We start from the raw sequence: 24,350 nt of genomic DNA on the forward strand, positions 1-24,350 counted from the left end.
AGAACAGTATGGGGGAACCACCCTCATGATTGAATTCTCTTCACCTGGCCCTGCCCTTGACACATGGGGATTATTACAATTCAAGGTGAGATTTGGGTGGGAACACAGCCAAACCATATCACCACTGAACACACTATACTTTTTCATCTTTCCAATGGTCGGATTCTAACAGTTGGGAAAGACAGACTTATCAGCAGGGTATTTGTTTTTAGCACCTGAAGATTGTTCCATATTTCTTCTCCATTTCCAACATATAGCAAAAATATATTCTAAAAATGCTAACACTTAAAACAGATACAGCATGTATTTCTTTTCATTTTTTAAAGGTTAGCTAAAATTTTAAGAAACTGCTAAGACAGCATCACTACCATTTTCTAATAAAAGAAAAGTTCTTTTTTTTTTGTCTCAAAAAGCGACATTTATTTGAAGAAAAATAAATGACAAGATGTCCATCCCTTGGTTCCCTTCCCTCCCTCTTCCTGCTGCTCCTCAGTTCCCACCAAGACTGAGCTCTGGCTTGGGCTATGTGGCAGGACAGCCCCTCAGATGAGGTCAGCAACATTTTTTCACCTCTAGTCGCTTATAGGTTTAGTTGTTGATACCAGAAAAGTTACCCAGACCTAGATAAAGATCAAGGGCAAAAGCAAGGCGTATCTGCATTGATTTGCTGTTTTTGTCTTGCAACTGCTATGGTGGCAAAGACAAGGGGGAACACCCAGTTTTCCTCCACAGTGTCCACACAAGAGGGAGAAATCCATGACAGTAGTTTGGAGGAAAAAGATTAGGTCCCAGCAGCTGGTCTCCATTCTACCCAGAAAGATAGGTAGCCAAGAAAAGAAGGAGGAGTGCTACATGTTGGCAGAGCTCAGCTTCAAATGCAGCTGCTCATTCTCTCAGTCTATGAGCAGCTGAAAACAGGCAATGCTCATTGATTTCTATGTTGCCCCCTAGCTTTGCCAACCAATGTTAGTTGTGAATTGTGTTAAAGAAAGTACCTTATTATGTAACTGAAAAGAATTCATAGGGAAAATATTAGACATAACCATCCCTTCCATTCTTAGCACATTTAAAGAGTAATTTGTTTTCAACTTTATATATTGATGCAAACATATCTGTACTTTTTTCACATAAGAGTTTTAGACAGGACTAGTGATCATTCTTCAGAAACAAGAACTCTTTATTTGGTTAAAAGGAGCACAGGGACATATGAAGACCAGACAGTTACAACACTCTCTTGAGAAGACCAAGGCATAAGCATTGAAGAAACTAGGAGATAAGACAGAAAGGACCCACCGTTTTCTATCTCAAGCAAACTCTCATCAATGAATGTGTGATCATTGATGGGTTCCAATCCATTTTCACACAATTTTATGGTTCCTTTCCTTCCTGAAATGTCTGTGTGCTGTGCTTATCTCCACACTGATGGTGACTATTCACCTGGTCTCAACCACAAGACCTCTTTGTATACTAATATAGTTAGAGGCTAAATGCAGCAAGGGAAACTTAGATAAACTCGGCAACTATCTGTCTCAAGTGTCAATCCCAAACCCCAAACAACCATCTTTGTTTAGTGAGCAAGAGAGGGACCACACTGATTCCAGAACCCTCAGAGAGCTGCTTGTCATTATATAGGCAACGTGTGAAGACATATGATTTATATTGTGTATGCCACTTTTGTTCAAATTGACTGCATTATTGTTTATGCATCTATTAACAAAGTTACATTATTACAAAATCTGTTGAATTGTAAACTAAAAATAATTATAAGGCACGTGTCTTGCACAATTGAAATCAGACAATCCTTGCCTCTAAGTAAAATGTTTGAGGAGGTTTATATCACACTTAATGAAATAGCTTCTTATTTCTGAAGAGATTTCTTAGAATTCTGACCGAAAGCAGAGAAACTGAAAGATGAATCATTTCTAGAAAACAAACTTTTTCCATGGTACTACATTTGCGTCTGTGTGAATTTCATTGATAACAGTAATAAATTTCTTTAATCAAAACAGCATGTATTGAACAATGAGATGCCATAAAAATAAATATTAGAACAGTTAAATTTTATCAAACACTTATGCAAAGGTAAAATATTTTTGCACACTGTAAATTTCAATACAATATACATTACATTAACTAGATTACAACTTATGAAAGGTGAAAGAAATAAAAATAATTGCTTCTAACACACGTAATCCCAATGTGTTGATAGTAACTTGATCTGCATTGTCCATTTCATTTGCTTGATGTTTGGGTGCATCCTTTAGCAAAATAAGCATGTCTCACTCCATCATTAGCACAGCATATTTTGTAAGTGAAATTATAAACATATAAAAAATTACTACAATATTTGCCTCAAGGGGGGAGCTTACAGTTCGTCTTGCAGATCCTTTGTGATTTCAAGCCATTCCAAGCTAATGTTCTGATGCCATTCCTTATACAGATCCCGAATTATAAAACTCTGGAACCAAGTCAATGAGTTATTATACTTCCATGCCACTTTCTTTTCTGGTGCTCTTTGAAATCCACAGTGTAGACTGGTTTGGACTAGTTTTTGTTCTTCCTTTACTGAAAAACATAAGAAAAAAATATGTTTAGTGCCAAAACTTTTTATTAAACTATGCATGTCTTGGTCCAAAGGAAAATACCTCAGTTATTTATGAAAGAGCCCTTCTCCTCTCAGTAGTGTATTTTCCCATTCTTACAAAAAATTCTAGATTATTCAAATATGTGAAGATGGCAAACAGTTCTTGTGAATTATGGACAAAACAAAACATATCTTCTCCTGTTGGATATTTCCTAACTTAGACTTAATTATTTTTGTTTTGGTGGTGGTTGTTCTTTTAATTTTTTTATTGCCATAGATTATGGGGGAACAGGTGGTGTTTAGTAACATGAGTAAGTTTTTTAGCGGTGATTTGTGAAATTTTGTTGTACCCATCACCTGATTAGTACACACTGTGCCAAATTTGTAGTCTTTTATCCCTCACCCCCTTCTCACCCTTTTCCCTGAGTCCCCAAAGTCCACTGTGTCATTCTTATGCCTTTGTATCCTCATAGCTTAGTTCCCACTTATGAGTGAGAATATATGATGTTTGGTTTTCCATTCCTGTATACTTCACTTAGAATAATAGTCTCCAATCTCGTCCAGGTCGCTGTGAATGCCATTAATTCGCTCCTTTGTATGGCTGAGTAGTATTCTACTGTATAAATATACCACAAATTCTTTATCCACTCAACATTTAGGTTGGTTCCACACATACGAACATGTGCCTGACACAATATTAAAAATTTCTGTTTTATTCACTAATTAAAAACCTTTATTTTCTTTGATCTGTTATTTTGGAAGTCTTCTGTCATTAATGTATGTTGAATTTCATGCCAAATAATCAAAACAATGTTATTATACTACGTGTAAGGGTGCATCTATTCCCCTCGTCCCATCAGTTCTCCAGTCTTGCACCTAAGTTACTTGATTTCTGGAAGCTTACTGGTGCCTCAGTCTCTGAAACCAATGTGGTTCAATAGCAGATTCGTGCTTTGGTAACTAAACAGTATCTGAGTTCCTCCAGATCTGAGATACAACTTCACCCTTGTTAGATTTGGAATTCTGGCCCACATTTCCAGCCTGTGTCTAGGGTTCTGCTATCTTCTGTCTTTCCATAAAATGATAACTTTTCAGGCACCTGCAAAAGTTATCTGTTCCTGAGTTTACCCAAGTCATTCTCTTTATTTTATTTTATTATTTTTTGAGATGGAGTCTCACTCTGTCACCTGGTTGGAGTGCTATGGCGCGATCTCAGCTCACTGCAACCTCCACGTCCCAGGTTCAAGAGATTCCTCTGCCTCAACCTCCCAAGTAGCTGGGATTACAGGCACCAGCACCACACCAGGCTAATTTTTGTATTTTTAATAGAGATGGCGTTTCGCCATGTTAGCCAGGCTGGTCTCAAACTCATAACCTCAGGTAATCCACCCAAGTTGTTCTCTACTGGATGCCCTGGCAAAATCTAGATTTCTTTGGGCTGGTTCCCTCAGAATAATCTTTTGCCTGGAACAAAAGTGTTTGTGTGTCCCAGTTCACTGTGTTGTGCACTTACTTGCTCCCTGACCACCCCAGCCCCAGTTCCCAGCATCTGCCTCAGTCCTCACAGGCTTCTCCTCATCTTCTCCTCTCCATATACCAGACATTGCAGAATTCCCTCAAAGACAGAAAATAACTATTTCTAAACAAATCTGACCATTACTCCTTTAAACTATTGCTTAATTCACTTAGATTTAACCATTTTTGTTACAAATAAAATATTCTGTCCAAATTTTATGGTTTGTGAATTCTCATCCAAATAAGTAAGATCAACACTTTATTCTACCAAGTCATCTAACATGGATGGAAAATAAGCCAAGGAAGCTTACTAAAAGCACAAAATCTTCTGAATGGTAAAAAAAAAAAAAAAAAAAAAAAAAAAAAAAAAAAAAAAAAAAAAAAAAAAAAAAAAAAAAAAAAAAAAAAAAAAAAAAATTATTAATGTGGCTTTTGGGTAGAATTAGTATTTCATTTAAGGATTACTACCCCATAAGGAGGCTGGGGGCAGTGGCTCATGCCTGTAATCCTAGCACCGTGGGAGGCTGAGGTGGGCAGATCACTTGGGGTCAGGAGTTCGAGACCAGCATGACCAATATGGTGAAACGATCTCTACTAAAAATACAACAATTAACCGGATATGGTGGTGCATGCCTGTGGTTCCAGCTACTTGGGACGCTGAGACAGGAAAACTGCTTGAACCTGGGAGGCAGAGGTTGCAATGAGCCAAGATTGTGCCATTCATTGCACTCCAGCCTGGGCAACAGAGCGAGACTCCATCTTAAAAAAAAAAAAAAAAAAAAAAAGAATTACTACCCTGTAAGGAAACGAGTTATTTTGAACATGACGTGGAATGATAGAAACCATTGTGTGTACCAGATTGGAATTTAAACTTTCTGCAAGGTACCCAGATAATAATGGAGTAGAGTCTTTGATGAAGTTTCTCCTTGCTTTCCTGGAAGAAAGAAAAAGGGGAGGATCTAAGAACAAATGAATTCAGTATTACAATTAATCACAGCATCTGGAGGTGCTGTGTTTTGGTTTATGTTCTCACTCTGAGAATTTCAAACAAGTGAAAACTCCACAGATCTTTAAGCTGTAAAAGCCTGGGAGAGATTTTGAATGAATAGAATCGCCACCATAATATACTACTTGGAAGAAAGGAAGCAAATAAGGAAGCAGTTACTTGGCACTTTAATGATTTTTACTTTATAAAGAGGAATATATAAATAAAAAGTTCAAATCATCTTTTCAAGCACATTTGCTACTTTCAGGTCTTCCTTAACAGTTTGGCTGGAAGGAAGGATTTATGTCAAATTCTCCTTCTATTTCACTCCTTTCCACAGCATTAAATCATCTTTCCATCTATAGTCTTAGAAATCAGAGCAAGAAATTACATATTTACTGTTCTTTTATTCTGTACAAAATACAAAAAAAAAAAATTCTTTTTTTTCTTTTCTTTTTGAGAGAGTCTCACTCTATTGCCCAGGCTGGAGTATAGCAGCATGATCTTTGACTCACTACAACCTCCACCTCCTGGGCTCAAGTGATTCTCCTGACTTGGCCTACCGCATAGCTGAGATTACAGTCACACACCATCAAGCCTGGCTAATTTTTGTATCTTTTTAGGAGAGGTAAGGTTTCACCATGTTGGCCAGGCTGGTCCCAAACTCCTGACCTCAGGTGATTTGCCCACCTTGGCCTCCTTAAGTGCTGGGATTACAGGCATGAGCCACCTCATCTAGCCCAAAAAATATTTTAACTGTGTTCCACATATATACTAGAACTCCAAAAGGACACAAAGTATAGTATTAATTCGCTAGGCTTTATTTATCGTTACTCAAAATGTTTTATTTTAACATCCAGCTAGTTACAGTTTGGATTCTTTTGAAAATTTATGTGAATCATTTAAAACTGACATGTACTTAATTTTTTTCTGGATCTTTTATTACTTAATGGTTTCTTTGGGGTTTCTTTCAGAAAAAGAAGAAGATGCAGTAAGGTCAAAAGAGAAACATGAATTTGTTTGCAGGTCTTTCCTGATGGAGGCAGTCTCTTGACCAGTTCTTAGTTAAACCACTCAGACAAAGATGTCTACTTTATTCTGGCAAACATGCTCTTATATAAACAGAACAGCTTTTCCTTTTTTTTTCTTTTGACACATTTATATGTCATTTTTTGTTTGAAAATGTAGAAAATTTTTATTTTATTTAATTATTTTCATTTTTATTAAAAAATTGACACATGGAAAAACTTCTCTAACTCAAGGTTATGGGTAAGCAGATACAAAAGTCATAATATTTCCCCAGAAATCTTGCTGGTAAAATACAGGATTTTATTTCAAGATACCTGCCAAAAAGTGGCCTATTTTAACCACTGTATTTTATTTCCTATTCTTAAAAGATCTTTATGAAATAAAACAGAAACCTGTAGCTTGAATTTTAAAAAGTAATACAAAGTGAACCTACAAATATCAGGTCTTACATGTAGCTTGATGTCTAGATTGAAAAGTTCAGCATTAATTCTTTTATTTCATAAACAAGAAGCAGTATAGTATAGTGCATATGCTGGAAGTTTACAAATATCCAAATTTCAGATTCACCTTAAACACTAGCTACAGGACCCAAGGCAGAACAGGTAACCCATCTCAGACACCATCTGCTCAGCTGAGAAATACTAACAGAAGGGTAACTGCTTAATAAGGCTTGTGAAGATTAAATGATACATTAATTCTATAATCAATGTATACCTTATTAGAAGTGTATATAGGATTGTATGTGCAGGATTTCTTAAGGCATATTAAAATACAATTAACTTTATACTAATAGTTTTAAAACATTTCTGAAAACCTATTTAAAGTTTTTCAAATTGTCTCTACATATATGAGTTATTTACCTTTTATGTAGCATCTGGAAACAACAGGTTCCAAAAGCAACCAGTATCAGTAAGAGCAGCGGTATTGTTGGTATAACAACATAAATTAGATTGGGAATTATACCTACAAAATAAAACAGTCTTCATGTGAAAAGATAGTTGAGGAAGAATTCTAACACAAAAATTTGTAATAATTTTTCAAAAAAAAAGGTGAAATTCAGTTATCACTAAATTGATCCCAAAGTTCTTCTCAAAATGTTGAAAAATCTAATGAAATAATATACAGTCATGTACCACATAGTGACATTTCAGGCAATGATGCACCACATATAAGACAGTGGACCTATAAGATTATAATGGAGCTCCCCTATACAGGTGTACCATCTTTTCTATTACATATCCCATTTTATGCATTTCTGTTTAGGTAGGTTTTGATCAATACCATTGCGTTACAGTTGTCTACAGCATCAGTACAGTAACATGCTGCAGGGGTTTGTAGTCTGGAAGAAATTGGCCATATCAAATAGCCTAGATGTATAGTCAGCTATATGATCTAGGTTTAAGTACACTCTACGATGTTCGCACAATGACTAAATCACCTAATGGTGCATTTCTCAGAACATATCCCCATTGTTAAGTGGTACGTAACTATTCATGTTTTGGTAAAAATTAAAAACAAAACTTTACTGAACTGAAAATTGAATTGTACTGAATTGTAGTGATATCAGACTGTTCCAATTTGATATCCATACTTCCAAAACTACTATTACATCAGCAATTCAGACATGGACTAGCTTTCACAGTATATTAATAATCTTAGCTAACTGATTTCATTATTCCTTCTCAATCATTACTTACAAAAATGAGTGCTTATTAAAAATAATTATTAAAATTATTGTGGATATATTGGATATATCATTACCTAGCCAATAAGCTTAGTGCTATGATTATATGCTAGTCACTGGGATTAAAATGAAATATGTAAATATTAACTGATGATACAGTAATGACTCAGAGACACAAGACTCCAGTGGCACAAAGACTTGATCTTAATTAAATTCTAAAATGAGTTATTTTTTAATCCTGTTCCATAACATTTGATAATGCTAGATGTTCTTAGTAAAATTAAAAAACTGTGGCACCAAAATCCCATACAACTTAAAATTACTTTAATAAACATTTGTTCAATTTCACAAGAGAAAAAATTTTTCCAATGTGATTATTTACCGATTTTTTTCTTTTTTGAGACAAAGTCTTGCTCTGTCTCCCAGGCTGAAGTGCAATGGGGCAATCTCGGCTCACTGCAACCTCCACTTCCTGGGTTCAAGCGATTCTCCTGCCTCAGCCTCCCAAGAAGCCATGATTACAGGCGCCTGCCACCATGCTCAGCTAATTTTTATATTTTTTAGTAGAGACAGGGCTTTGCCCTGTTGGCCAGGTTCGTCTCAAACTCCTGACCTCAGGTGACCCACCTGCCTCAGCCTCCCAAAGTGCTGGGATTACAGGTGTGAGCCACCGTGCCTGGCCTAGTAATCTTTTTAATTAAGTTTAGATGTTCTGAATGGTTTTAAAACCAGGCACCTGAAAAGTGAAAAGCACTAAGCCTTAATATCATGTCTATGCAAGCAAAACAAATTGAAGAACTATGCATTTAGCTTGCAAATTAAAAGTCATCATCATGACTAATCTAAATAATTCTGGTCAAAGTGGACCAGATGTGTAGATAAAGCTTTCCACTGAACTGCGCATCACTTCATTTGTTAACAGAAGACAAACTCATGAGGTCCAACAACAGGGCATCTGAGCAATAATTTGCTGTTTCCACCCACTCTTGTTTGACTTCAAGCAATTTAAGGATTCAACCAATCTCTAGACATGTATCAGCACACCTTTGTTTGCTCTCCACTGAATGTGCCAATTTGCATCATGACACCTATGTCTTGTTAGAGAAGTTTCTTGTAGACCCAAAGTTGTTTTTGTTGTTGTTGGCAGTGTTTTTACTGTTGTTGTTTGTTTGAGACAGGGTCTCACTCTGTTGCCCACTCTGGACTGTAGTGTCATGATCACTGCTTATTGCAGCCTCAGCTCCCCAGGGTCAGGTGAGTCTCCCACCTTAGCCTCCCAGTAGCTAGGACTACAGGCGTGCACCACCATGCCAGGCTAGTTTTTTGTATTTTTGTAGAGATGGGGTCTTGACAGGTTGCTCAGGATGGTCTTGAATTCCTGGGCTCAAGTGATCCCCCTGCCTCAGCCTCCCAAATTGCTGGGATTACAGTGGCGTGAGCCACTGTGCCCAGCCAGATCCAAATTTTCATGTGGATCACGTAGTTTAGTAACACTTTAAAGAAAACCAAACAGGTTTTTCTATTCAAATACTAGCTTAACATAATTTTTTCTAATCTAGTTGAAAAGTAAATTTCCATAGGACCAAACTTAGTGCACCACTTCCCCAGGCAAGAAAAGTTTCACTGGAGTCAACACGAAGCAGCGTTTGAAAGTACAGTTCAGTTCTTGATGAAGTTAAAGACACATGAAGTAATTACCTGCTTCAGTAACAACCACATTTTGATGGGTGTCTCCTGGTTGATTTGTAAGATAAGGCTTTTCTACAGGCGCTGTTGGATTAATCTCTGTAAATAATAAGTATCAGCATCATATAGGATGATTAAATAAGAGAATTGAAAACATATATAAATATGAATGTTTATTATAAAACAATAAAAATATAATTTTGATTTCTGAACATCTTACAGCTAATAATATATATTCCGAATTTAAATTTACATGAAATTATCTATCTTTGATAACATTTAACTATATTTGAATAAACATTTAATTATCTTTGAATAAAAGATGCACTTGATATATTCTCCCTTGAAACTCCAAACTCCATTCAGCAATCAACAGTGGGTCTGTGCTGATGACAGCCTGCTGCAGGCAATAATGGCAGACCAGGAACAAAGTTAAGTGAGGATAACCAAGAATTGGTAAGCTTCAGAGTGTGATATACTCAATGCAATTCAGGGACAAGCAAGATAATTTCTTTACTAATATCAGTGTATTATTCAGGTTTTCCCTTGCGATAATAATCAGATGACTGTATGTAGATTGCATTTGGAATTGATGATTCAAGCAACAATGTTCTAAGGCACATTTCTGTTCTGCACATATAATGCCATCCTTAGATTTGCTCTTCAAGAGTGTCTACTGTTAAAAATAATACTACTATTGAATTAAAGCTTGCAAGTTTCTTTCACTAGTTTTATAGATGTCTCTTCTATTGCCACACGCTTTATTTTTTATTGTTTTTCTAACTTTTACTTTAAGTTCAGGGGTACATGTGCAGAATGTGCAGGTTTGTTACGTGGGTGAACATGTGCCATGGTGGTTTGCTGCACAGGTCATCCCATCACTGAAGTATTAAGCTCAGCATCCATTACCTATTCAGCATCCATTAACTATTCTTCCTGATTCTTTTCCTCCTGCCACACACTTTAAAATTGTTGGCATTTCTTGTCACAATTTGGTATTGCTCAATTTTCTATTTTTCTTTTCCTTAAGGAACTATTTGTTAAATTAATAATTCAATGAAAGTAAACTGAATTATTTTTTAAAACCTGTACATTTGTTACCATTTGTTCCAAAAGTGTAATTTTCTACTTACTTTTGTCAATTGAAATAGGAACACATGTAACATCTTATATAGTTTTTAGTATACAAAAGATTTTAATTTAACATTTACCATTATTACATTATCTAATAATGTCAGAGTCTCCCTTTGTTGGAAATTTAATCGTATACCATCCTGTAGTAATATTTGTTACTCTTGTATACAAATTTTACCCTGACATCTTAATAGCCTCCTCTGATTCAGTCCTAAACTATACCTGTTCTTCTATAGTATTTAGTCACCCTATGCCTACTCACTTGGCATTTTTTAATGAATAATATAAATATTATGCAAAATATCACTAAAACTTAAGCAGTGATTACATAACCAAGGAATTTAATCTAACCAACATCCTTTACAAAGCAGACACTAAGCTCCAGGAAGGTTAACTAAGTAGAAAAAAAAAAAGGATTAAATAATGAAATAAAAAATTAAAATCCTGAGCACATTAATAAGACCAACAGTAAACCTCTGAATGTGGTTCAAAACAATAACTACATAAAAATATTTTAATCAATATAGATTATTTGAACATTTGGGTAGAATGTAGAAGATAAAAAAGAATAATTTTATATCTTAAATGCTCTTGCATGAGTAATGTAAACCTAGTAATGTAAACAAGAAAAGAAGATTGTAAGATTTATAGTGTCCTAAATAATGGCATAAGTTTGAATGCAAAACTTAAATTATATATAATACAATGAAGGGTCAAATAATTGATCTATGAACTCAAAAGAAAGGAGAAGGCAACAATAATGTGGTATTAAGAATAATGCATAATATTGTATTTGTTTTATTCAATATTTTAAGTACATAGAATGTCACAAATTTAAAATATCAGAGAATTTCAACTTTATAATTCTCCAAGAGAAAAATAAAGGACATAAGCGTGTAACAGACTCAGTTTTGCAAAGGCTTCCAGGAGGGTAATGATGGGTTTAGCAACCAAGGTGGTTAAAGAATAAACTCACCAGGGATGCAAAAAGTTGCTTAATGCACTCAAGAGCAGGATAAATCTAAGAGAAGGGTAAGTCTAATCCAAATAATCCTTTGTGCTTTATGTTATTACGAGAAAAACAATAATGTAATTTCAAGAGAATAATGGAAGCAGCAGTCCTCAACTATAATTACCTTATGTGAGCAGATATTATGAGTTCAAGAAAACACCCCTTCAGAAGAGTTAAAATGACACAAACACTGAGGAGAAAAAACAGCTAAGAGATCTCAAAGCCTAAGGATGTAACTTGACTTTCTCAGATGATTTTTAAAAATGAGTCCACGGAGTTTTTGTTAATCCCTCTTTCAGTCAAATATCTATATTCAGATGATCTGTCCCATTCAAAGTAATTCAAATTTACTATATTTTTAATCTAGAGCCCACGCCAATATAGCTCAAGTCAATGTAATCTTCCCATTTGCTGCATATGACAAGTAGTGGGAGATTTCAAAAGAAAGCTAACTGAGGGGGCATATTTCAAGAATGGGAATCATAGGGAGAACAAGCCACTTCTTCCTACTTTTTCCACTATGGGGCAATGAGCTATGATAGTCTTATTTTTATTGAGTACCACATGTCAAATATTATACCATAAAATGATAAGCAAATTATCCAGGAGAAAGTGCATTGTTCTCTTAAGTTCATGAGATAAAGAACTGCTGTTCACATGTGCAGGTCTACAGGTGCTTTGGTAACTTACACCTATTTCCCACATGTTACAGTAACTGTTTAAAATAATTTAAAATAGATATTTATTGTTTATAAAATCTATTTACAAAAATCATGTTGTTTTTAATGTTAGAAATGATTATTTTCTCTTAAAGACACCTCTTCAGATGTTTTTATTTACTCTCTTCTTTGAGCTCATTGGGCAGTTTGCTCTACAGGATATGATATGCTTTAGTACACAAGTGATATGACAAGCTGAAGGTAATTTTCTATTTCACAGCAGAAAAACAAAAAGAGCCAAAGGTAGTGAAAATTAAGGACAAAACTTAATATAATGAAATATGCACAAAATCTTTTGTACCTTCTTTCACACTGCTTACCTGGTTCATACTTGCAAATATAATTGTGCTTCATGTTGCACCTGTCATCATTCCACTGGTAAAGGTAGGGACCCCCAAGGCCAGGATTGGCAGTTGGTTGGTGATACATCACAACACACTTTTCACTTCCACAGGAAGGTTCATCTGCGTACCAGTTTCTGCAAACACAGAGTAACACGAACACTCAGATATATGCCTCCTAAGTGATTCTTCTTGTTCTATTCTTGACATCCTCTATGGGCAACAGAGTCCTCTCCCTACCTTGTGGAGTTCCCCAGAGCACCTGTCAACTGCTCAGGATCCATACTCACCGGTACTGGGAACTGCTTCCATCAGACCACTGGTAGAGATCTGGGCAGGCACCAGAAGTTTGCCCATTTCCATTCCTCCAAAGCCCTATCCAGAAATCGCCATCAGAAATCCCTGTTCCAGGTTTTGTCAAATTTTGCAACATGCTCTCTATTAACTTCTGTTCTGCTTCATTCTCAAGGCTGAGGAGGACTCCTCCCTCACTCTCACAAGCCATGCGCGCCTCCTGAAAGCTCACTCGGCTGGACAGTTCATGGAAGTAGGCCATTTTGTAGCAGGGATGCTTGAGGTCAGCAAAACACACCTTTTGGCCTGAAAAAAAAAAAAAAAAGATGCCCATATATTGATAATCTGAACTCTACTTGTAACACCACTAAGAACCAAAATTTAAGAACCAATGCTTCTCCCACTGGATTATTTTGTAAAGTTTATTTTCTAGCCTATTGCTTGCAATTTGTAAAAGCAAATTGATTCCCTAGTAAAGTTGGAACATAAATTTTTAAACCCAGTACTTCAAGAAAGGTTTGTTAAGGGAAGTTATAATTCTTCTGGCTTAGATTTTATAAACCAATTAACATAGGAAATGAAAATAGCTAAAAGAATTTCAGGAGTGTATATTAAAGTGAGCTAAAACTTTATGAAAGAAGAAGAACAACTCATAAGCCAAATTAATTATCAAAAACAAGTAAAATAAAATGAAACAATTTTATATAAGGTGTTCTGAAAGAGATACACAGTGGCAAATTTAAGGTATAAATATTTGTTTTATTTGTATACCCAAAAGTAAATCTATTAACATTGAAAGTTTAAAGAGGACAGAATGAAGGTAATTGGTAGTATTAATTAATTAGTATAATATTACATTGAAAGTGACAGAGTTGACTTCTAAAGTACTCATTATCTCTGAAAAAATCTCACTACCAGTTTTTTTGAGTATTTTCTCTAGGGAGATATTGTGTGTAAACTCCAATTCCTAGGACAATGTCTTCTCTCATTTTACAAAGATAACTCTGATAAGTGATCAATTGCAAATAAAAACTCCCAGCTATGAACATAGATAAATAAGTACTTTTTTTAAAAAAAGAAATATGTTTTAAAGGTAAAAAAATGATGGCTTAGAAAACAGTGGAACAAATATATTGCAAAATAAAGGAGCTAGTAATATCTTATCAATGGCTGACTAGTGTTGATTTCTCTCAATTTAGTTGGGAGTAGAAATTTGGCTGAAATTTGGCCAAACTGGTCTTTCAAAGACAGTTAAATAATTAGCTGGAAACAAGGTAATAAACATTTTGCAAACTTGAGAACAAATTATTTGTCAGCTTTAGAGGCTCTACTTACACATTAACACATATAAAATAACAATGGCTTCCTCTCATTTAAACTTAAAAAATTCCATTAGTTCCTTTATGAGTTTGAAAGTAATATTACATTTTTAAACTTTCCCTAGCTCAGAATTTTATTAAACTTAAATACAAATTTATTTAAATTTACCTTTCTCTGTAGTTAATCTTACTACCGGTGGTTTTATTGCATATTTCTTCAGGAATAAAGATTAGGATGAACCAAATATCCAAAATCTATGAATAAATACATACATACTCTAAATTGGAAAGTGAAGTTTAAAATCTATTTTTTATTTTAAACCTGTGTTTTAAAGGTTTTTATATTACAGGATTCAGTTTAACCACCTATCCTGACATCTATTGACTATGTACAGTATATACTATACACAATAAAGTCATTATTTTTAGTATACTGAAAATCAATTTGTTTTAAAATATTAGACAGAACCACAAAAAACGCTTAAAAGAATTTTTGAGACCTCATAATGGAATTCTGCTCTAATAACATTTGTGAAATCTTAAACACATGGTCAAAAAGAGTTTGAAAAAAAAACTCAAAATTAAATTTTACATACCTCTACATTAAGTGGTGTTAATTTTCCTAGTAACCTAGGGAAATAACTGTAAATATTCATGATCATATCAAGTCATAATAAAGTCATGTATATTTATGTTTACATATATATATCAGAGAAAGAAAGAGAAAGAAAAGAGGGATGGAAGGAAGGAAGGAAGGTGGGAGGGAGGAAGAAAGGAAAGAAAGAGAGAGAAAAAAAGAGAAGGAAGGAAGGAAAGAAAAGAAAGAAAGAAAAGAGAAAGAAAGAAAAGAAAAAAGAAAAGAAAAGAAAAAGAAAGTAGGAAAAGAAAAAAGAGAAAGAAAGAAAGAGAGAGAAAGAAGGAAGCAAAGAAAGAAAAGAAAGAAAGAGGTCAAGGATATTATGATATATAGGATTTAGCTAGCTCTACCAGCAATGGATTTTCTATTGTTCTATTGTCCACACTCATCCTTGTCTACCACTAAGAATGTATGCCGAAATTATAGACAATCTCCAGAATGATCATTCTGTCTTGTTTTGGTTTTCATTGCTTCTATTTTTATTCACCTCTGGTCTCTGCTCTCAACTTTTTAGGCTGCCAAGAATCCCTCTCTGTTACTATTTCTTATGCCCAAACTGCTTTCCATAGCCTCTTCTACTTTCTTAGTCTCTCCCTCTATTTTAGCTTAGATATGGACTTGGAAAATAGACTATCTATTACTTTATGTAAAATTAAGACAAATTACTTTATGCTAAGAAATTACGACATCGTTTCACTGCTTTCTTACAATTAATCTCCATCAATATTATTCTTGTTGGTATTTGTGGCCTTTTCTACTATGTATTTAGTTTTGTAGCCTATCAATAGAAGTTGTCAGTAGTCACAGATTTGTGGGGGTGGGGGAGTTTCTTGTATTTAAATACTGGCAAGAAAAAAAACATTCAAACTTTGTACTTTAATTACAGTACATCACACTGAGCCAGTGTATCATATCCATTCCCTTCTGGAGTCAGCAATTCATGACCTGTGATGACACTCAGAGGCAAAAAGGCTCAGAAATCAGCTGAAGGTCACTAACTTCTCAACAGTGTTTGAGTGATAGGCTTCCAATATCTTGACACCAACTGAGAACGCCTATCATAAAATAGTGGTTCTGGCAATGCAAGCAGGCCAAGAGTTGTTCCCTTGTCTCATTAACCGTGATCTTGACCCAGGAACAGTACACTGAAAAATGTGAACAAATTAACAGGCTGCCAAAATAGTTAATTAAAAATAACATGAGTATGAATGACAATGGGAAATGAATTAGAGGGAATTCAGGGGGACACATCAGCCTGAAAATACATATTCTTTGAGAGATAATCATGAAAGTCCCAATGGTTGACTCTGAAAATGTATTATTTTTTCAATATCCGAAGATTTTATTAGGTTTTGTGATGATTTTGTCATTTAAAATGGTTGTTCTCGGTCAGAGTTTAACAATGCCATTAAGCCTATATTTTCGTGCCTGTATTTTAGAAGCAAGCTGTTTCCATTTTCATCTACTACATCCTTTACATAGTTCTAAGTGTCCAAATATATCTTAATTACATTGCCTTAAGTTTTCAACTTGTTCAATTTTTCACTCCAAGAGCTTTCTGCCTTGGATTTTATCCCAGCAATTTTAATTATTAAATTTGTCCAACAAGATTATTTTGCAAGATGTCAAAAATGTCATATTAAAAAAAAACAACAACAACAGAGTAGCCAGACCTTTTAGTGAGTAAAAAGTGCTATATGTAACAAAGCCCCACACATTCAGGGGATTCCTGGGTATGCTGCATATGCTAAAAGTCACTGTTCATTATCTCTGATTCATTAAAAAATAAACACAACACAGATTTATTGATGATCATACAAAAATGGTGAAGTGAATTAACTCACTTATAACATTAAGATAGCATTTTTAATTAAATGCATGATAGCCTTAGGTTTCATGTGGAAATTTCTAACACCATTATGTTAGTTTATACAGATATAATAATAATCACTATCATCATTATCATCTATGGGCAGGAATTATATTTAAAAGAATTAACAATTAATACTGGGCAGACCCTGGATAATAGCCAGCTTGACACGCTCTGTGCCAGGCCATGTCTCTGGTTGTGGATAATAGAGCAGTCGTCAGGTCCTGCTTCGGGGAGTGGAGACTGTGATGCCCGCACAGCAGGGAGGCTCTCAGGGCATCCAGACAGCAGCCCATTGACAACTGGAACAGATACGTTAACTCTGAAGTTTGATCATCAGCTGTATCTAGAGTTTGAACTGAAAAGTCACCAACAGTTCAGATCTAGCAAGGCATTTTTCAGGAAATTATAAATATATTGCACAATTTGTGTGGTTTATATACAATCAGTTAAAGCTGACACTGTGAATTTCTTTACATTCAATTCTATTTTATTACTGATTTCCACCTTAGCGTGCAAATTCAGTCCAAGTTGCAGCAAAATCAGCAGAAGCAGCAGCTATTGAACCTCTCACCGCTATTTCAGCTGATCACATTTGGCTACTAATGCAGTGAAACTACAACAGCTGGGAAACAAACGTTGCCCTAATTCCCAGAAAAGTTTCGTTAATGCAGATCTTCTGGAGACAACTTTCCCACTTCTGTAAAAGCCAATCTTCCTAGAGAACAATTACAATTACCTCTTTTCTAATTATGTGAGATAACATGGAGAATTTCTCTGTCTCTTATTTTCAAATGTTATGGTTCAGATAAAATCTTTCACCAACATTTTATGGGATAGGTATTCAGAGAACCATAGAATGGGTTCTATTACACTAAGGTTACATTTATTCTAACTATAAATTACTACATGTCAACTAGCACCTGTAGTTGAAAACATCCTTTAATCGTGGGCTTATCTACAAGAGAGAGAAAAGATCTGCCCAGGATTCTACAAACACATTGAGAAATAAAATTCAAAATAAATTCTCTACAAACATATTTAAAAAATAAAATAAAAGATAATTTGTTTCCTAGATGTGCAGTAGGAGCTAATTTTTAAATCTAAAAAGTATTTAAATATGTAAGTTTTTCTGCACTGAATTTTTTAACATTTAAGTTCCTGGGTACATACATAGGATGTGCAGATTTGTTACATAGGTAAACGTGCGTCATGGAGGTTTGTTGTACAGATTGCACTAAATTTTTATAGAAATATTATATAGAATATTTTCTTTTATATAAAAGAGACTTTTTAATAAAATACATAAATTATTTTATGTATTAAAATATTTATTTTATATAAAATAAATATTCATCTTTATTAGTTTCACACACACAGCTACATAAACAGGCCCTTTTATTTAGAGAAAGTTATGATTATTAACATTCCTATCACTGTCACAACAAAAATTTCACCACTATTTCCATGAACAAGTAGATTATTTTTGTCTTTTATCTTATACATTAAAATTTCGATAGAGCTAAGTATTGGCAGAGGTTTAAATGCTTTTGGCAATGATATAAAAGTTGGGCCAAACTCATGAATTCATGGTAGTTTGCTTTTTCTTTTGAATAGAAAGGATCTATAATTTGCTTTTCTTATTGCTTATATTTATTTACTTTCTGATAATTGAGTGCTCAGTTAGTTATGAAAATAATAAATATTTTGTTATGTCTCACACTGTACTTATATATTATCAATATTAGAGGAGCATCGAATTTATATCACATTTTTCAATAAAAGTATAAAAGATGTATCACAAATTCCTACTGTTCAATTGTGATCTACCATGAGTTGCAAANAAAAAAAAAAAAAAAAAAAAAAGGTAAAAAAGAACATCCACATGGTAAATATTCCCCAAACCAGAATGACCTTAGAATGCTTTATTAGAATCACATAAGATATTTTTTCATAATTTCTTCTTTTCCCCCTCACAATCACACTGAGAAATATGTTGATACTGCTATGCAAGGTCAGAGATACCAATGCTAGCACTTTGGAACTAAAAAGACAAGGACTGGTATTCATTTTAAGGGTTCTGCTTTCAGTATTCAATAGTATACCAACTTCCTAAAATTTTTCCTTATAAAGAGTTTTATTATAATAAACTTTTATTTTTACAACACAGATTTTATAATGCACTTAATTGCATAGTGTGCTATGACTGGAATGCATTCTCTCACTTTAATAAACAAAACTAAATCTGTAGGTTGTGCTCATTTTATGATGGTGGCAGCAGCAGCAAGCCCTGCTTCTCCAGTTGGAAAATGCCATAAGCTTTCTGAGAAGAGGATGAGACTATTTTTTTTTTAAATCACAATATTTACAATGGAGATTAGAGTAAGTTGTAAGTCAAGTATCAGTGTGACTTAAGAGTTCACGTAGCCAATCAAAATGAATTAGCTTTGAAACCAAACTCTACATTTAAATTGTGGGTACTTGGGGTTATTTAATCTCCCCAAGCCTATTTTCTTACTTAAATAATGAGACCAGTTATGAATTTTGTAGAAATAATGATTCTAATAATACAGGCCTGAAATTTAGCAATAATTTAGAGTGCAACACCTCACTTCTACCACAATCCATGCTTTGGGATAAATTAGGAGATGACCTCTCCTGGTGAGAGATGGCAGAAAGGTCCCCCTTATAGACTGTTCAACTAGAAAAGTTGATTTTGCCTCCAGGTGGCCTGAGCTCCAGGGACTGGGCTTGCCAAGCTGAACTCCTTCTTCTATCTTTTTGGCATGTACCTCAGCACAGTGCACAACCAGCATAACTGTGTTTTAACCTTTTTAATATTCCTAGCAATCCCATGACAAAGGTCTTATCTGTTTTCAAAATGAGGCAAAATGGGCAGACAATAGCTGAATAATTTGCCCAAGTTTACACAGCTCACAAGTGCTGAAGCTGAGGTTTGGCACCAGGCCATCTGACTCTACAGTCCATGCTTTTACCAGATTTCTATGCTGTCTCCATATGTCTCAAACCTAATATAAAGGTGAAATATTTCATGAACAAAAGGGATTTATGAATACATACACTGTGCATGTTGTCTATGTCAGAATCATTGGCATTAATCTGTTATTCATTATTGAGCGGCTAATATATGCAAGAGTTTGTGCCCTGAGAGCTTGTTTCTAAACAGGTTCAGATTTTCTGTTACAGATATTTAAATAAGAATTAATGTTGCCTCTGTCTCAGATTTTCAAACCATATACGTCTTTAAGAATTTTTTCCCTAGTCTTTTTATTTTCCAAAATAAAACAAACCATGTCCAAATGGAATGCATTCCCCGTTACAAAGAGTATAACTTTAGCCAAGCTGTCATCCTGTGTTATATCATCAGGAATATGTTAAAACAATGAAAGAAACACTCTCACCTCATAGTTGCACACATCCATCTACTTGTATATGAATGCTTCACACAAAAGCTTGTTGTAAATAGTAAAAATTGTTTGTGAGTGCATCTTCTGAATTTTAATATTGGACCCCTTTATATAATGCTGCTTGTTTTCTAAAGGTAATGTAACAGATATTTCCATCTTCAGGAAAAAGTTATAAAAATAAAACCATAAAATGATAACAAACAGCAGTTAAAGAATAATGTCTATGATAAATGGTTAGTTTATTAAATGACTGGTAATAAGATTAAATTGCTCCTTTCATGCCCAAGAGATACTTAAAGTAATTGCATCTTTGAAAACTGCACTGTCATCATTTTATGCTTTTGATGATGTCATGGAATAGTTCCATAGGCTGAGATATGCTCATCAGTTTTTCTTGTATCTCCCTTGCTATTATATTATACTATATATTAATCTATGTGCTACTGTTCACCACCCATGAATTTGTAATATTCTGTGGTATCTGCACAACAAGAAGAGAGGTCTCTAAATCACCCAGTCTCCTAAATAAAACGTGTGCCAGTTTTAATAAGGGTAAATTAACATATGTTAAAGTGTTCTGCAGAAATCTGGAAGTGCCATGAAATACTCCTAATGTCATTTTGCAGCAAAAACAGGTTGGGGATCACTGCTATGCACACTACAAAGAAAAAGGAAAAAAAAAAAAAAAGAAACACATTACTTCAAAACACTTCAATTGTTTAAAATTATCACTTGTGCTTCCAACATACCCTCCCAACTTAGAGACTTGAATTTTGAAACCTTCATCTTCATCCTTATGCCTACAAGTAAAATCTTTTTACCTTTGTCCTAAAGAAGACAGCACTACTCACCAGTCACTTCACAAAATTAAATGATTGCAGACCCCACAGATATTCTCTAAACATCTGTGTGTAGTAAGAAATTAGTACAGGTCTAAGCTCCTAAAAGTAGTTTCCAAGTTAATATCATAAATTTAATAAATAGGCTTTGATTACTATCATCATGCCACATATTACTTTACATATTCATACATCAAAATAAGCATGACCATTGACCTAAAAAAAGTACTTCCATATTACTACTAGATGCCATTAAATCTTATTGGTCAGATTATGATGACTAAGTTGTTTGAAATGCCATTTCTTCCTAAAATATATCCACTTTATTTGTAAGTAATACTCTACACTTTAGAAAAGGTGATGTATTTAAAAATATCGGAAAGTATCTTATTGAATATTTTAAAGTATTAAAGATAATTTCTGTGGAGAATTATTTTGTGTCTATCTTTTTCTCTGGAGCAAGTGATTATTTGAGTATCCTGCATAGAAGTTATAAATCGTTGTACTGAAATTTAACAAATAGAAATATATTCCATATGTGGTCAGTATGTTCCTACTAACAGCCCCAAAGAGACTCATACACTTCAGTAAAGATTTGGTGAATGGTCCCAAGTGGCATGAAAAAATTGATGCACCAATTCAAAACTTACATTGACCAGGTAGAGAATAGATCCATCGGAAACTATTGCTACACAAAAGTCAGGCTTTAGGCTGCTGTGTTCTCCAGCCATTGTGGTTAAAATATATCTTTTTTAAAAATTAGTCTTCAAAGAATAAATGTTACAAGTCAATTTACAGATGGTTAAATTTCAATGTGAATTTTATGACCAAAGACAATTGAATTATTCATAAGAAAAACATAACTAATTATTTTAATATCAAATAAACATCATCATTTATGCTAAATCAAATAGATCATGTTCAGTTAATTAGAAATTTTCCAGATGTCATCTACAAGATGCCTATAAATACATAATAAGAAAACATAACAAAAGGTTTGGAAAAAATTATGTACTCATAGAACACAAAATACACCTCTTCAACAATTTTTTAAGCTCTGTTTTTACTTGAGATATTATTTTGTCTCCCTTGCAAATGTTGAGGCCCAGGAACAAGGTATATCTAAAGGATATTATTTAGGTCAATGAGTGTTTGTTTAAAAACAAAAACACTTATGTTCAAAGCATGGTCTCTGCTGTTCATTCAGTTGCATGAATAATTCTGATAAACACAAAGACAGTCAGATAAGTAATTTACACAATCAGATGAATCTATATAATGAACTTTTGCTTTGCAGCTAAATTAGGGAGGAAAAGGATCTAATGTCACAGATTCTGAAAATTCTGAAAAAATGTAGAGTGGTAACTACACATTTAAGAATTATATTCTGAAACTGCAGAACATCACAAATTGCTAAGGGGAAGATCAGTAACAATTAAGCTTAATATGTCAATGTCTAAAGGTCTGGCTTCACAACTGAATTAGTTGCTGTCATCTGTCATCTATCTGTACATCTAGTGACACCTGTTGTATAGACGTACAAAAGTGAAAAGGACTATTTGTACTTTTTAAGTTTGAAAAAAAAACCTTTCACCCTCAAAACACATATATCTAACAAATACTGCAATGTTTCAAAGAGCATAGCATGAAATTTCTATAAAGTGTAGTTATGTTCAGCTTTCATGTGAGGCCCTGATCACATTCATCCTAGGCCACTGAGAATATGTATCCTTTTGAAGAGACCTTCCCAAAAAGTAAGGGAGAGTAGATGCAATATAAATTGTTCAACAATAGGACAGTGAGAGTCAAAAAAAGAAAAATCAAAGAAAACCTGGGAAGCTTGCCACTTTTGATTCATTTCCCATGCACTGACTTGACAGACCTAATTGTGCACCTACTGTGTGCCAAACCTGCAACCATTACCAAGTATACCTCGGCCCAACTCCAGCTGACTTCATTTTCTGGGAAGTCCCCAACTTGGAACGAAGTGTGTAAAGGAAAAGCATCTACACACAATGAGCACACTCCAGGTCCCTGCCAGTAGTCCTGCTGAGAACAAAGACTGGATGCTCAGGCATCCGGAGGCGACCCACGGCGAGCTGATCTGGTCTCAGAAATCATCCGAGTGAACAAGGTGCAGGGACTAAAGTCCAGCCAGAGCCACAGACGGTGGCATTTCTGCGGTGGTTCTTCTGTCTCTGGGTTCCCTCTGCCTCCGCCCTACCCCACCCCCTTTGCAGGTGCTGAGCCCTACCCTGTGGTCAACTCTCTCACAAAGAAAGTGGAAATCACCCCAGAAAAAGGCTGTGCCGCTCCTGATGAAGCAGAAGCTCGCTCCGCGGTGACTTAAGCAAGCGCTTCACAGAAATTTAAACTTTTCTGCGAGTGTATTAGGAGAGGGAGGAGAATAGCACAATCAATTTCTTCCCGCCTCCTCCCGGACCCTTACACTGTCCAGGTTTCAAACGCCCCGGAGACCCTCCGCCCGAGGACAGGCTGCCCCGCCGCGCCCCGTGGTCCCCTTTCCCAGCCCGTCCTCCGGGGGGACGGCCCCTGACTCACCGCTGACCACCCGGCGGCAGAAGGCTCCGTGGCCGCAGAGCAGCGCTGCGCCCAGCAACAGCGAGACCACGCGGCTCATCGCGGCGCGGAGACAGCAGCAGGTGTTGCGTGGAGCGAGGGCGGCCTCTGCGTAGGGCGCAACCCGCGGCTCTGACTCCGCAGCCTCCCTGCCTCCCTGCTGGGCCCTACTCCCGCCGCCGGAGCCCAGCTGCCCGAACCCCCGCGCGCATAGCCTTTGGCTGGAACCTGCCGCCGGCCGCGCCTGTGCCGCGCCTGAATGTGCCGGCTGGAGCCCAGGACTTCGTGGGTGCGCGTTTGGGGATTGAAGTTAGGGAGTCCAGTGTGTGTCCCAGAGGCGAAGCAGGAGCCCCGGCTTGGACCGCACCGTTGCGCTTTCCTTCTCTCCCCGGCCTCTGACAAGCAAGAGGATGAGCCGGTGCGCCCTGGTCCTGGATCACAGCAGCAGCCGCTCTGCGCTCAGGCACCGTCTTATATACCCACGTCCCGAGGTTCCAGCCCCTCGCTAGTAATAATTTTTAACTACTTCGTCTCTCCAGCCATGTGGAGCATCCCAGCCACTCCCCTAAAAACGGGAGCCACTTTGAAAACAGTCCAGTCAGCTGTCCCACCTCCTCTGGTCGCCTCCTCCCTGTCCCCTCTTTCCATTCGCCGGCGGACTGGATACTTATTTGTGTAAAATGTGACAGCTTTG

At 35.7% G+C, this 24,350-nt stretch overlaps 1 protein-coding gene across 1 annotated transcript; it reads right to left on the reverse strand.

The window, feature by feature from the left end:
• Positions 1-1,153: 1,153 nt before the first annotated feature.
• CHODL (chondrolectin) lies at positions 1,154-24,235 on the reverse strand. Its single transcript, XM_017539594.2, has 6 exons — positions 23,639-24,235; positions 12,980-13,289; positions 12,669-12,826; positions 9,496-9,582; positions 6,974-7,076; positions 1,154-2,565 (listed from the first exon to the last, which is right to left on the reverse strand). The coding sequence occupies exons 1-6, from the start codon at positions 23,715-23,717 to the stop codon at positions 2,481-2,483; spliced, it is 822 nt and encodes a 273-aa protein (XP_017395083.1). The 5' UTR covers positions 23,718-24,235; the 3' UTR covers positions 1,154-2,480.
• Between the last annotated feature and the right edge of the window lie 115 nt (positions 24,236-24,350).

This window comes from Cebus imitator, unplaced genomic scaffold (genome assembly GCF_001604975.1).
Source record: "Cebus imitator isolate Cc_AM_T3 unplaced genomic scaffold, Cebus_imitator-1.0 Scaffold7, whole genome shotgun sequence".
Classification (NCBI taxonomy): domain Eukaryota; kingdom Metazoa; phylum Chordata; class Mammalia; order Primates; family Cebidae; genus Cebus; species Cebus imitator.

What these genes read in the sequence shown, in the direction of transcription:
- CHODL (XM_017539594.2), bottom strand. Translation starts at nt 23,717, where the DNA reads ATGAGCCGCGTGGTCTCGCTGTTGCTGGGCGCAGCGCTGCTCTGCGGC. An exon ending in GGAAGCAGTTCCCAGTACCG is followed by an intron (nt 12,827 to 12,979) that starts GTGAGTATGGAT and finishes CTGTGTTTGCAG; the next exon opens with AAACTGGTACGCAGATGAAC. An exon ending in TGTGGTTGTTACTGAAGCAG is followed by an intron (nt 7,077 to 9,495) that starts GTAATTACTTCA and finishes TTTATTTTGTAG; the next exon opens with GTATAATTCCCAATCTAATT.